Raw genomic sequence first — 13,004 nt, forward strand, 5'->3', positions numbered from 1 at the left:
GTGTAGAAAATCCTTGGTTTAATATTTTCACTTTATGCCTATCTGATTGTTGAAGTTTTTATGAGAATATATTAGTTTTTGGGCCAGGTGCGGTGGCTCACGCCTGTAATCCTAGCACTTTGGGAGGCCGAAGTGGGCAGATCACTTGAGGTTAGGAGTTCGAGTCCAGCCTGGCCAACATACTGAAACCCTGTCTCTACTAAAAGTACAAAAATCAACCAGCATGGGGGTACGTGCCTGCAATCCCAGCTACTCGAGAGGCTGAAGCAGGAGAATCGCTTGAATCAGGAGGCAGAGGCTGCTGTGAGCCATTGCACTCCAACCTGGGTGACACAGTGAGACTTCATCTTAAATAATAAGATCCCATAGAGTTAAAGTGAAGTTTGACATCATGACAATGAAAATAACCTACAAAAAAGTTGCCGTTGTTTGCATACTGGGGACGTGACAAGCGATGTAAACTGTCTTCCCTGACATTCTTCTGACACAAATCCTCAGGTTTCACAATGTTTGCAACCATTTCCAGAGTTAACATACGAGGTTAGAATGAGGGAAAGGTGACAGTTTTGAAACAGACTGAAGAGACTGGCCAAAAGCTAGGATGTGGAATGTGAAGGTATGCAAAAGCCTACTTTTTTGTTTGTTTGTTTTTTGAAGTGGAGTCTCACTCTGTCGCCCAGGCTGGAGTGAGTGGCACGATCTCAGCTCACTGCAACCTCTGCCTCCTGGGTTCAAATGATTCTCATGCCTCAGCCTCCTGAGTAGTTGGGACTATAGGGACGCACCGCCACACCAAGCTAATTTTTGTATGTTTAGTAGAGACAACGTTTCACCACGTTGGCCAAGATGGTCTCCATCTCCTGACCTCGTGATCCACCCGCCTTGCCTTCCCAAAGTGCTGAGATTACAGGTATGAGCCACTGCGCCCGGCCTGCAAAAGCCTACTTTAAACTCTTCTTTTTGGTGGCATTACTTGTTACATGGTTCTACATCTGTGTTTGCCTTTTTGTAAGTTCTCTGATTGCAAACTGTTTATATTTGGTGAGACTGTGTATATAGTGATACTTAATAAATAGCAGTTTTAGTTTTTTTTTAAGAGATAGGATCTTACCATGTGGCCCAGATAGTGCCAAACTCCTGAGGTCAAGTGATCCTCCCTTCTCAGTCTCCTGAGAGGCTACAGTTATGCACTGCCCAGCCCAGCAATCATGTCGTGGTGGTTGTTTTTAGACACAGGGTCTTGCTCTGTTGCCCAGGCTAGAATGCAGTGACATGATCGTAGCTCACTGTAATCTCAACCTCAAACTCCTGCCTTAGCCTCCAAAGTAGCTGGGACTATAGTGTGCATAATCACGTCTGGCTAATTTTTTTATTTTTACTTTTTAGAGATGGGGGTCTTGCTATGTTGCCCTGGCTGGCCTTGAACTCCTGACCTCGAACTCCTGGCCTCAAGTGATCCTCCTGCCTCGGCTTCCCAGAGTGCTGAGATTATAGGTGTGAGCCACTGCACCTGGCCAAGTATAGTTTTTAATTGTGTCCTTTTAGTATTTAACTATAAATACTATTTATCTAAGTTTATTAAGATTATTGTAACTTTATTTATTTTTTGAGACAGAGTCTCACTCTTGTTGCCCAGACTGGAGTGCAGTGGTGCGATCTCAGCTCACCACAGCCTCCACCTCCCAGGTTCAAGCGATTCTCCCCTCTCAGCCTCCCAAGTAGCTAGGATTACAGGCACCTGCCACCATGCCTGGCTGATTTTTACAAGTATTCACCACCATACTCAGCTAATATTGTATTTTTAGCGAGATAGGGTTTCACCATGTTGGTCAGGCTGGTCTTGAACTACTGACCTCAGGTGATCCACCCGCCTTGGCCTCCCCAACTGCTGGGATTACAGGTGTGAGCCACCGAGCCCAGCCAAAAGCATTTAAAGGCAACATTTCTTAGGATTTCTCTTTCCTCTGCCTTTGCTATATTTATTAAGATCTGACTATCAGCCGGGCGCAGTGGCTCACGCCTGTAATCCCAGCACTTTGGGAGGCCGAGGCGGGCGGATCATGAGGTCAAGAGATTGAGACCATCCTGGCCAACACTGTGAAACCCAGTCTCTACTAAAAATACAAAAATTAGCCTGGTGTGGTGATGCACACCTGTAGTCCCAGCTACTCGGGAGGCTGAGGCAGGAGAATGGCTTGAACCCTGGAGGCGGAGGATACAGTGAGCCAAGATCGCGCCACTGCACTCCAGCCTGGCAACAGAGCGAGACTCCGTCTCAAAAAAAAAAAAAAAGAAAGAATGACTGTCATCAAAGTAGGCACTCGGGCATCTTGCAGTCTGGAGACCACATGGTCAGCCTTTGACAGGAATGGTGTTGTCCCACTTCAGCCTCCCCTGCATGGTGAGGAAGCAGCTACTGCAATGAGCTGCAGAGGCAGATGGGCTGGGAGAGGCAGGACCCCAGAGGCTCCATTCACCCAGACCTGCCTGGGAGAGGCCTTGGCATCAAGTCCACGGGCAGTCACTTGTATGTTGTGGGGGTACTTAAAGAATAAACACTCTTCAGAGGAGATGTTGAAAGATTTCGTACCTGCACAGGATTTCTAGGACAACTCACGTGTCCCTGATGGTGCATGTCCCGGACACCCTGCAGCAAGTAACTCAGGAAGACTAATGGAAAGGATCAATACTGCTAAGGACAATCAGAAGTAAAAGACCTAAGTGATGAATCTGCCAAGCAACTTCTATCTGAAAGGAACAACGAAGTAGGTTGATTTGGGACTTCTAGCTGAACCTACTGGATGAATTATATACAGTTATGCCCTCCACCTCCAGAAATCCTGCCAATTTAAGTATGAAAAGCCAGAAAGCCACAAAATCAAAGAGAACAGGATTGGGGGAGGAATTCATGATAAGTACATTTTTTAAAACCTTTAAAAATTTGTTTTGACAGCGTCTGGCTCTGTCGCCCAGACTGGAGTGCAGTGGCGCAATCTCGGCTCACTGCAACCTCTGCCTCCTGGGTTCAAGCAATTCTTCCACCTCAGCCTCCTGAGTAGCTGGGATTACAGGCACCTGCCATCACACCTGGCTAATTTTTGTATTTTTGTAGAGATGGGGTTTCACCATGTTGGCCAGACTGGTTTTGAACTCCTGACCTCAGGTGATCCGCCCGCCTTGGCTTCCCAAAGTGCTGGAATTACAGGCGTGAGCCACCCCCATGACCCAAAAACCTTTAAAATTTATGACTTCAGGCCAGGCGCAGGTGGCTCACGCCTGTAATTCCACACTTTGGGAGGTAAAAGCAGGTGGATCACCTGAGGTCAGGAGTTCAACACAAGCCTGGCCAACATGGTGAAATTCTGCTCTACTGAAAATACAAAAATTAGTTGGGTGTGGTGGTTCATGCCTGTAGTCCCAGCTGCTCGGGAGGCCGAGGTGGGAGAATCACTTGAACCTGGGAGGTGGAGGTTGCAGTGCACTGAGATTGCACAATGGCAGTACAGTCTGGGCGACAGGGCAAGACTCTGTCTCAAAAAAAAAAAAAAAAAAATTACAACTTCAGGAAATACAAAAGCTAAAAAGTAATCACAGTGTACCACACATAGATGTAAACAGCATTTGCATGTCATCAATAATAGTATGACCTTGGCTGGGTGTGGTGACTCACACCTGTAATCCCAGCACTTTGGGAGGCTGAGGTGGGTGGATCACCTGAGGTCAGGAGTTCAAGACCAGCCTGGCCAACATGGTGAAACCCCATCTCTACTAAATATACAAAATTTAGCCGGGCATGGTGGTGCGCACCTGTAATCCTAGCTACTCAGGAGCCTGAGGCAGGAGAATCCCTTGAACCCAGAAGGCGGAGGTTGCAGTGAGCTGGGATTGCACCACTGTACTCCTGCCTGAGAGCAGCAAGACTGTCTCAAAAAAAAACCCATAATAAATAATAATAATAATAATACTATGACCTGGCTAGGCAGGAGTCATTATGGGCTCACACCTGTAATTCCAGCACTTTGGTGACTGAGGCAAGCAGATTGCTTGAGCCTACGAGGAGGTTGAGACCAGCCTGGGCAACATGTACAAAAAATACAAAAAACTAACCAGGTGTCATGGTGCATGCCTGTGGTCCCAGCTACTCAGGAGGCTGAGGTGGGAGGATCACCTGAGCCTGGGACATTGAGCCTGCAGTGAGCCATGATTGCACCACTGCACTGCAGCCTGGGTGACAGAGCGAAACCCTGTCGCGAAAAAAAAAAAAAGAGTGCCTCAGAGGGCATAAGATCCACTCTGTCTTGGCTTCTTTCTCTCCTGCTGGTTCAGCTCTCCCCACTCCTGTGACCATTTGGGAGGTGCCAGGGCTGCAGTGCCACGAGTGCCTGACCAGGGGTACCCAACCAGGGTTGCAGCCACAGGGTCCATCATGGTTTCCAGGGAACACAAGGGAATTTTCTTTCTTTGCCTTTAGTAATAAGTAGTAATAACTGAACATGGACCAGGTGCCAGGGATCATGACAAATGCTGAAACCACGTGTCCTCATTGAAGCCCCAGCCAGCCACCCCTGGGAGTCATTTGGGTGTCCTTGTACCCCGGTCTTCTGTGCTCTGTCTTCAAGCCTGTTCTTTTTTTTTTTTTTTTTGACACGGACTCTTGCTCGATCACCCAGGCTGGAGTGCAGTGGCGATCTCAGCTCACTGCAAGCTCCGCCTCCCGGGTTCATGCCATTCTCCTGCCTCAGCCTCCTGAGTAGCTGGGACTACAGGCACCCACCCCACGCCCGGCTAATTGTTTTGTATTTTTATTTATTTATTTATTTATTTATTTTTTTGAGACGGAGTCTGGCTCTGTCTCCCAGGCTGGAGTACAGTGGCCGGATCTCAGCTCACTGCAAGCTCCGCCTCCCGGGTTTACACCATTCTCCTGCCTCAGCCTCCAGAGTAGCTGGGACTACAGGCGCCCACCACCTCGCCCGGCTAGTTTTTTGTATTTTTAGTAGAGACGGGGTTTCACCGTGTTAGCCAGGATGGTCTCGATCTCCTGACCCCGTGATCCGCCCGTCTCGGCCTCCCAAAGTGCTGGGATTACAGGCTTGAGCCACCGCGCCCGGCCTTGTTTTGTATTTTTTAAAGAGAGACAGAGTTTCACCGTGTTAGCCAGGATGGTCTCCATCTCCTGACCTGGTGATCCACCCGCCTCGGCCTCCCAAAGTGCTGGGATTACAGGCATGAGCCACCGCGCCTGGCCACGCCTGTTCTTAATCTGAGTATTTGAAGTATTTGAAAGTACTATGTATACAAAACAAAGTTCTTTATGAGAAAAGGAAATTTCCATTTATCATTCTCTCATAAATAAGGTTATGTCTATTTCTTTTTTTCTTTCTTTTTCTCTACAGGTGTGCACTACTGCACTGGGCTAATTTTTTTTAATTTTTAGTAGAGATGGCGTCTCACTGAGTTGCCCAGGCTGGTCTTGAACTCCTGGGCTCAAGCGATCCTCCCACCTCAGCCTCCTAGGTTACGTCTATTAGAAGGGGGTTGTAATGTGGAAGCTGTGCATACATCTGTCTCTATGCTGTATTGGGGAACTCCGCAAAGGCCAAGCTGGAAGAGGATAAGGCACAGAGCTCCTAAAGAGTAGGGCCCATGAGTCCCGCTCACTGCCATCAGTCCCGAGCCTGGCACACAGCAGCACTCAACAGGCACGTGGCCGATTCATGAGGAGACCACTCTCAGAGCCTCCTGTGTCTTCAATTCTGTCCAGTGGAACAAAGGTTTATTTGTTGTGGTTTTCTGCACAGTTACATTGACCATCCATTCACAGTAGCACATACACAGTGGTGAAATTAAGATGTGTTGGGGTATTCATTAGTGTCCTATAGATAGAAAATAAATGTATATTTACCAGGGCCTCATCCAGACCCCGGTCATATTCGACCCAGCATGTTGTGTCAATTGCCTGACAGTGGTTATGAATGATCCTCAAGAGGGCTCTGTCTACATCTCCAGGATCCCAGGAGGGCACTCATGGTGGTTTCATGGGACTCTGGACTCCTGAGAAGTGGCCTTGAGTCTACAGGACCCAACTACAGCCTGAGCTGACCACCCCACGCTCAGGCAGCCGCGGCTTGCTCCCCTGCTGGCCGTTTGCAGCCTGCTAGAAAACCTGCCTTTCTGTTCCTACCGGCCCCGGCTTTGAGATCAAGTGAGGGTAGGAAATGCCCCGGTCACTGTAAGGGCTGTAGGAAATGCCGGCTCTCTGAGAATACAGCCGCCCTCCAGGGCAGGACCTAGAAACAGCACATCCCTGGGGCAACACGTCCCCGCAAGCCCAGCTCTGTCCCTGAGCAGCGTGCTCTCTGCTTGGGGTTTCTCCTGATTGTCTCTGCAAGGTGCGGGGAGAGAACTGCTGCTCCCTTTGAATGCTTTCTTCCATGTGTGGACAAATGGCCCTTCCCTTCCTTCCCCATAACACAGCCCGTGGAAATACTGAGATACGCCGCGCCGTGACTTTCCAAGTGGGACATCAAAGAACTGGGCTTCTACCCTGAGCATCATCTTGCTGTGGACCTCAAATAAGTCACCCCCATCATTTATGCCTCACCTTCCTCATCTGTAAAATGTGAGGAGAGCCAGGCACCGTGGCACACACCTGTAGTCCCAGCTACTCAGGAGGCTGAGGCAGGAGGATCGCTTGAGCCCAGGAGGCAGAGGTTGCAGTGAACCGAGATCATGCCACTGCACTCCAGCTTGGGCTAGAGTGAGACTTGGTCTTGAAAATTAATTAATTTAATTTAATTTAATTTAAAAAATCATGCAAATAGAAATGACTTTTTTCCCCTCCTATCAATAAAATGCTGCCCAGAATGACTGGCTTATTTTCTTTTTAATTGAACCCAAAAGAAGCTGCTAGTATGGAGCCAGTCTGGTGGAAAAGCAGCACATCTCCCAGAAGAGAAGGGAACAGGGCAGGGCCAATCATCAGGTGACAGTGTAACGCCACTCATCACCATCACGAAAACTCATGAGCATCAGATGCGCCACAGGGATTCCTGATGAGGCAACATCTGCTATTGTTACAACAAGCTCCATAAAAAAATGTAGACAGCAGGGTAGAAAGACATTCTTTATAAATAAAAGGTTCATCCCTGCAATATCCACACTAGAAAAATACACATTGCTTGCCACAGACTTTCTCTGGATAAAATCAGACAAATCTAGGATCTGACTCCTCTTCCCTGTGAGGGCTCTGGCTCCACGGTGAGGAACGCCTCCACAGCTTCTACGGGAACTCCTTCTGGTGGGCCCCTCCGCAGGGCACGCCCCTCTGCATCGGTCACTATGACAAAGTCCTCCTCCCGAGACACTATTGTACCTGGAGGGGACAAGATAAACCCATCGGAAGTCTGAATAAAAATATGCTTCTGTCCCTGAGACAGTAACTCATGGCTCCCATTGGAAATTTCAAAAGCCATGGCTTCGCCGACAGCAACCACACTCTCCAGTTCTCTCTGGCCAGAGTGCACCTCCATCCCACAGGGGAACCGGTTCAGGTCCCCCGAAAGGCTTCTGAGACACCCTTCAGTCAACAGTGATCCATGTGGGCCAGGCTGAGGCCCTGGCTTGGGCACAGTCCTGTAGGCACAGTTTACTGCCACACTATCCACTGACAAAATTTTCTCAAGCAGAGGGGCCGCCACCTCCGTAGGCAGGACGCCGCTGGGGCTGGGCTGCTGGTGGTTCAAGTGGAAGTCACAAACCTTGCCGAGGTGTCCTGCCTCTGCATGTCCAGGCCTCCCAGGCAGCAGGGACTCTGCTCCGCCAGCAGATGACAAGGTGCTACAGAAACCCGGGCTCCTCAGGCTGTCCCGGGTATCCTGGTCTGAAGAGTGTTTCAGAGCATTCTCTCCAGGAAACGCTGCCACCTGTGCCTGGGTCAGCCTCCTAGACTCTCCTGACTGAGCATAAAGGGGCAGCCCACTGACATCCTGGGATGAGACAGCAGCACCTATAGACCCACTCCTGGCTAAGTCAGCCAGTGCATGAAGCTGCGGGCCCGCCTGGAACATGCTCCCTTCGCCACCAGAAACCGTCGTTGTATGGCTTTCTTCAGAATGGGGAGAGACAGTGCCATTTACTGGAGGGGCAAAACCTAAACATTTTGGGAAACAGGTGAACATGCGTGTACTGTGTCATGGCCCACTCACTGCACTCACCATCCAAAACCAGCGAGGCCAAGTCACCTGCCCTGCAGGGAAGTCAAAGCATTGATGCTCCTTGCTCCTTGGGATTGGTAGCAATTTTTAAAAATCCATCCCTGTTATCTATTCACAAAGACGGATTTTGTACTGAAAATGTGCTCTAAGAGCCATTCGACAGTGTGCTTTTTTTTTTTTTTGAGATAGTGTCTCGCTCTGTCCGCCAGGCTGGAGTGCAGTGGCACGATTTCGGCTCACTGCAACCTCCACCTCCTAGGTTCAAGTGATTCTCCTGCCTTAGCCTCCTGAGTAGCTGGGATTATAGGCATGCACCACCATGCCCAGCTAATTTTTGTATTTTTAGTAGAGACAGGGTTTCACCATGTAGGTCAGGCTGGTCTCAAACACCTCATCTTGTGATCCACCCGATTCGGCCTCCCAAAGTGCTGGGATTATAGGCGTGAACCACCACACCCAGCAACAGTGATTTTATGCCAACACTGAATGAATGATTGGTGGTTCTTCATCAGAGTGAGCTGGAGAATTGCCCAAAGAGGCCTTTCCAAATACTTACATCCACACCCTCCCAACAACCCTACCCACAGACCTGGAATTCCCAGAGGTCCAGGCCCCTGTATTTCACAATAACCTCCCTAGGTGATTCCAACACATGCCCCAATTAAGAATCACCATCAGGCTGGGCATGGTGGCTGCTCACGTCTGTAATCCTAACACTTTGGGAGGCTGAGGCGGGCAGATCATTGGAGGTCAGGAGTTCAAGACCAGCCTGGCCAACATGGGGAAACCCTGTCTCTACTAAAAATACAAAAATTAGCTGGATGTGGTGGTGGGCACCTGTAATCCCAGCTACTCAGGAGGCTGAGGCAGGAGAATTGCTTGAGCCTGGGAGGCAGAGGTTGCAGTGAGCAGAGATCACGCCATTGCACTCCGGCCTGGGTGACAGAGCAAGACTCTGTCTCACAAAAAAAAAAAAAAAAAAAATGCTAGTGCAGTGGCTCATGCCTGTAATCCCAGCACTTTGGGAGGCCGAGGTGGGCAGATCACCTGCGGTCAGGAGTTTGAGACCAACCTGACTAAAATGGTAAAACGCCATCTCTACAAAAATACAAAAAAAAAAATTATCTGGGCATGACGGTGGGTGCCTGTAATCCCAGCTACTGGGGAGGCTGAGGTGGGAGAATTGCTTGAACCCAGGAGGCAAAGGTTGCAGTGAGCCAAGATTGTGCCACTGCACTTCAGCCTGGGAGACAAAGCGAGACTCCTGTCTCAGAAAAACAAAATTTATATATATAAATGCATATATATATAAAATATATATTTACATAAATATATATATAATTTTTTAAGTGCCTAGTTGGTAGGTTCTGGCTAAAGCTAGAATAATAGCCAGACCCTGTCTTGTTTTCAGATGTTAAATCTCAGCCGGCACGTACAGCGAAGTCTCATGAAAGTCAAGCCACAGATGGATGTGCCCTTGGGACCCATCTCGGCCTAACCACCTCTCAGGACCCTCCTGGTATATAGCCTGCTCACCACCACTTGGTGGCTCTCTTTTTCTTTTCCTTTGAGACGGAGTCTCACTCTGTCACCCAGGCTGGAGTGCAGTGGTGCGATCTCAGCTCACTACAACCTCCTGCCTCCCAGGTTCAAGCGATTCTCATGTCTCAGCCTCCGGAGTAGCTGGGATTACAGGCACACACCACCATGCCCAGCTAGTTTTTTTGTATTTTCAGTAGAGACGGGGTTTTGCCATGTTAGCCAGGCTGGTCTCGAACTCCTGATGTCAGGTCATCCGCCCGCTTCGACCTCCCAAAGTGCTGGGATTATAGGCGTGAGCCACTGTATCTGGCCTGTGGCTCTCCATTTTAACAAGGCACTCTAGAAAACCCTGAAGACCTCAAGACTCGCAGGGAACGAATCTGGAATGATAGAACACTGGGAGGCTGGAATGAAACTTGAGAAACCAGAGCGTCCCCCTAAATCCAGCACAGGTCACCCAGCCTGAAAAGTGGCAATCCTGGGCAAGTCTGTGCATGCCAGCAGGGCTGCCAGGCCATGGATACACCCCACAAACAGTGTTTTACCCTCACCAGCGGCCAAAGCATGCAAGGGCCTGGGCTTCTCCCGGCCTCTGCTGTTAGCAGCAAGAGATTCAGTGGTGTCACTGGGCAGGGCTTCTCTTCTGGGCCTTTTCACCGAGGCCAGTCCCTCCTCCGCAGCCTATGAAGAGAAGACCCAATCAGCTAGAAGAGGAAGAAACAGGCAAACCTGTACCTCCTCTTCCTGGTGCGAATGGAAGAAGCCAAACCCCAGTAATTCACCGTGCACAGAGTCACCTGGCACCCACTTCAGCCATGCCCACCTCATGTTCCGTCTTCTCGCTGCCGGCTCCCTCTGGCTGCTCCCCATCCATCTCCTGGCTGGGGCGCTCGGGTCCAAGGTTGTCTGGGTGTATTTCTTTCTTCCTCAGGAATTCTGTGATTCCTAATGACTCAGCAACCTGAAAAGAAATGGGCCAAGAGAATAAACTTCACCCAAACAGCACACACCCCTAGAAGTACATTCACATGCAAGAATTAAACGACCTCACAGAATTAAATCCTGTGAATTTGTACTGTGAGGTGCCATCTCAACAATGAGAAAGATGAAGATCAATATAATGTTAGATGGACTAGCTGATGATAAAAATGGATCATTATCAAAACTAGAAGGTTCTATGTGAGCACAATTTAGAGGGGGAGACCAATCTTTTTTTTTTCTGAGACAGAGTCTTGCTCTGTCGCTCAGGCTGGAGTGCAGTGGCGCCATCTTGACTCATCGCAACCTCCGCCTCCCGGATTCAAATGATTGTCCTGCTTCAGCCTCCTGAGTAGCTGGGATTACAGGCACGCACCACCACGCCTGGCTAATTTTTGTGTTTTTAGTAGAGACAGGGTTTCACCATGTTGGTCAGGCTGGTCTCAAACTCCTGGCCTCAAGTGATCCGCCCGCCTCAGCCTCCCAAAGTGCTGTGATTACAGGCATGAGCCACCGTGCTCAGCCCAGAACAGTCTTTACAAAAAATTTAAAACAGTCTCTTTAATGCTATCACAAGCTTAATAATGTTAGCTGATACCACGGTAACTTTCTTTCCCACTGTCCCTCCTTTACTGAATTCTCACTGGTCTCTTCAGAAGAACGATCCTGCCTATCCCACATCCAGATCTCCCTTCCTAGCTGGTAAAAAGTCATGGGTCTGGGGACCTGAGCTGGTTCCCAGCTTTTCTGCCCACGGCCTGGGTGATCTTGGTGAGCCACCATCTCCTGAGTCTCCCTTGTCCATCTCCCTGACTTATCCAGACAAGAGATTACAGCTGCCTGGAAGGGCTTTTGTGAAGATGAGATGACTCCATATGCAATGCCTATGAGAAACACCAGATGTGAAAGTGTTAAGAGACAGCTGTTATCATTTATACATGGATGTTATAAAGAGAACCCCATAGAGCACGAGATGGGGGTGGGCACAGCAGGAAGGGCAGCAGAACAAGGCTAAAGGAGAAAATACGCCATGTGGGTTCTGCGCAGACGAACCTGGGCGGTGTCCCCTCACAAACTGAGCCACTGTCATGCTCCCAAGAGGCGATGGCACAGTCTGAGCTGCTCAAAAAGCCAGATTCTGTAGGGCATGCACAGCGTGTGTGTGGCCAGTTCTGCTTCATGGCAGGATGATACCCACACTTGGTCTCTGAGTTTAGCAAGTGGGTATCATGTTTAAAAAACACACAGGTGACTGCTGTGCAGGGCATCCACATGAGGCTTAGCAAAAACCTCTTACATTTTCATGATATATAATTTAAGAATATAAGGCAGGGCATGTGGCTCATGCCTGTAATCCCAGCACTTTGGAAGGCTGAGGCGGGCAGATCACTTGAGGTCAGGAGTTCGAAACCAGCCTGGCCAATACGGTGAAACCCTATCTCTACTAAAAAATACAAAAATTAGCTGGGCGTGGTGGTGCACACCTGTAGTCCCAGATACTCAGGAGGCTGAGGTGGGAGAATCGCTTGAACTCGGGAGGTGGAGGTTGCATTGAGCCAAGATGGCACCATTGTACTCCAGCCTGGGTGACAGCAAGACTCTGTCTCAAAACAACAAAAAACACCCAAAAAAGTCCAATGTAGCTAAAGGCAATTTGATAATAACAATGACATTGAAATGAGAATTGTGTTGGAACAACCACAAACAAAAATGAATGGCCCCTGGCCGGACGTAGTGGCTCACGCCTGTAATCCCAGCACTTTGGGAGGCCGATGAAGGTGGATCACGAGGTCAGGAGATCAAGACCATCCTGGCTAACGGTGAAACTGTCTCTACTAAAAATACAAAAAAAAAAAGAAAAAATTAGCCAGGCGTGGTGGCAGATTCCTGTAGTCCCAGCTACTTGGGAGGCTAAGACAGGAGAATGATGTGAATCTGGGAGGCGGAGCTTGCAGTGAGCCAAGATCACACCACTGCACTCCAGCCTGGGTGACAGAGCGAGACTCCGTCTCAAAAAAAAAGAATGGCCCCTATATAATCCATCCCCAAAAACCCACATAAGGAAGAAAACAGGGCTGGGTGTGGTGGTTCATGCCTGTAATCCCAGCACTTTGGGAGGCCAAGAAGGGAGGATCACTTGAGCTCTAAAGTTCAAGACCAGAGTGGACAACATAGCAAGACCCCATCTCTACGAAAAATTTAAAAATTAGCTGGGCATGGCGACACACGGCTGTAGTCCCAGCTACTCAGGAGGCTTATGTGGGAGGA

General features: G+C 49.2%; 1 protein-coding gene across 3 annotated transcripts in view; it reads right to left on the reverse strand.

Annotated features, from left to right (window-relative positions):
• Positions 1-6,777: 6,777 nt before the first annotated feature.
• The window catches only part of ZNF839 (zinc finger protein 839), a 30,383-nt gene continuing 24,156 nt past the window's right edge, over positions 6,778-13,004 (reverse strand). For all 3 annotated transcript variants that reach the window (XM_023205659.1, XM_023205658.2, XM_023205657.2), the window contains 3 exons: positions 10,582-10,719; positions 10,310-10,439; positions 6,778-8,152 (listed from right to left, as the gene is read on the reverse strand). In XM_023205659.1, the coding sequence (XP_023061427.1) occupies positions 7,218-8,152; positions 10,310-10,439; positions 10,582-10,719 (1,203 nt within the window). In that variant the 3' untranslated portion in view covers positions 6,778-7,217. The remainder of the gene's footprint in view (positions 8,153-10,309; positions 10,440-10,581; positions 10,720-13,004) is intronic.

The sequence above is a fragment of the Piliocolobus tephrosceles genome, chromosome 6, assembly GCF_002776525.5.
Source record: "Piliocolobus tephrosceles isolate RC106 chromosome 6, ASM277652v3, whole genome shotgun sequence".
Taxonomy (NCBI): Eukaryota; Metazoa; Chordata; class Mammalia; order Primates; family Cercopithecidae; genus Piliocolobus; species Piliocolobus tephrosceles.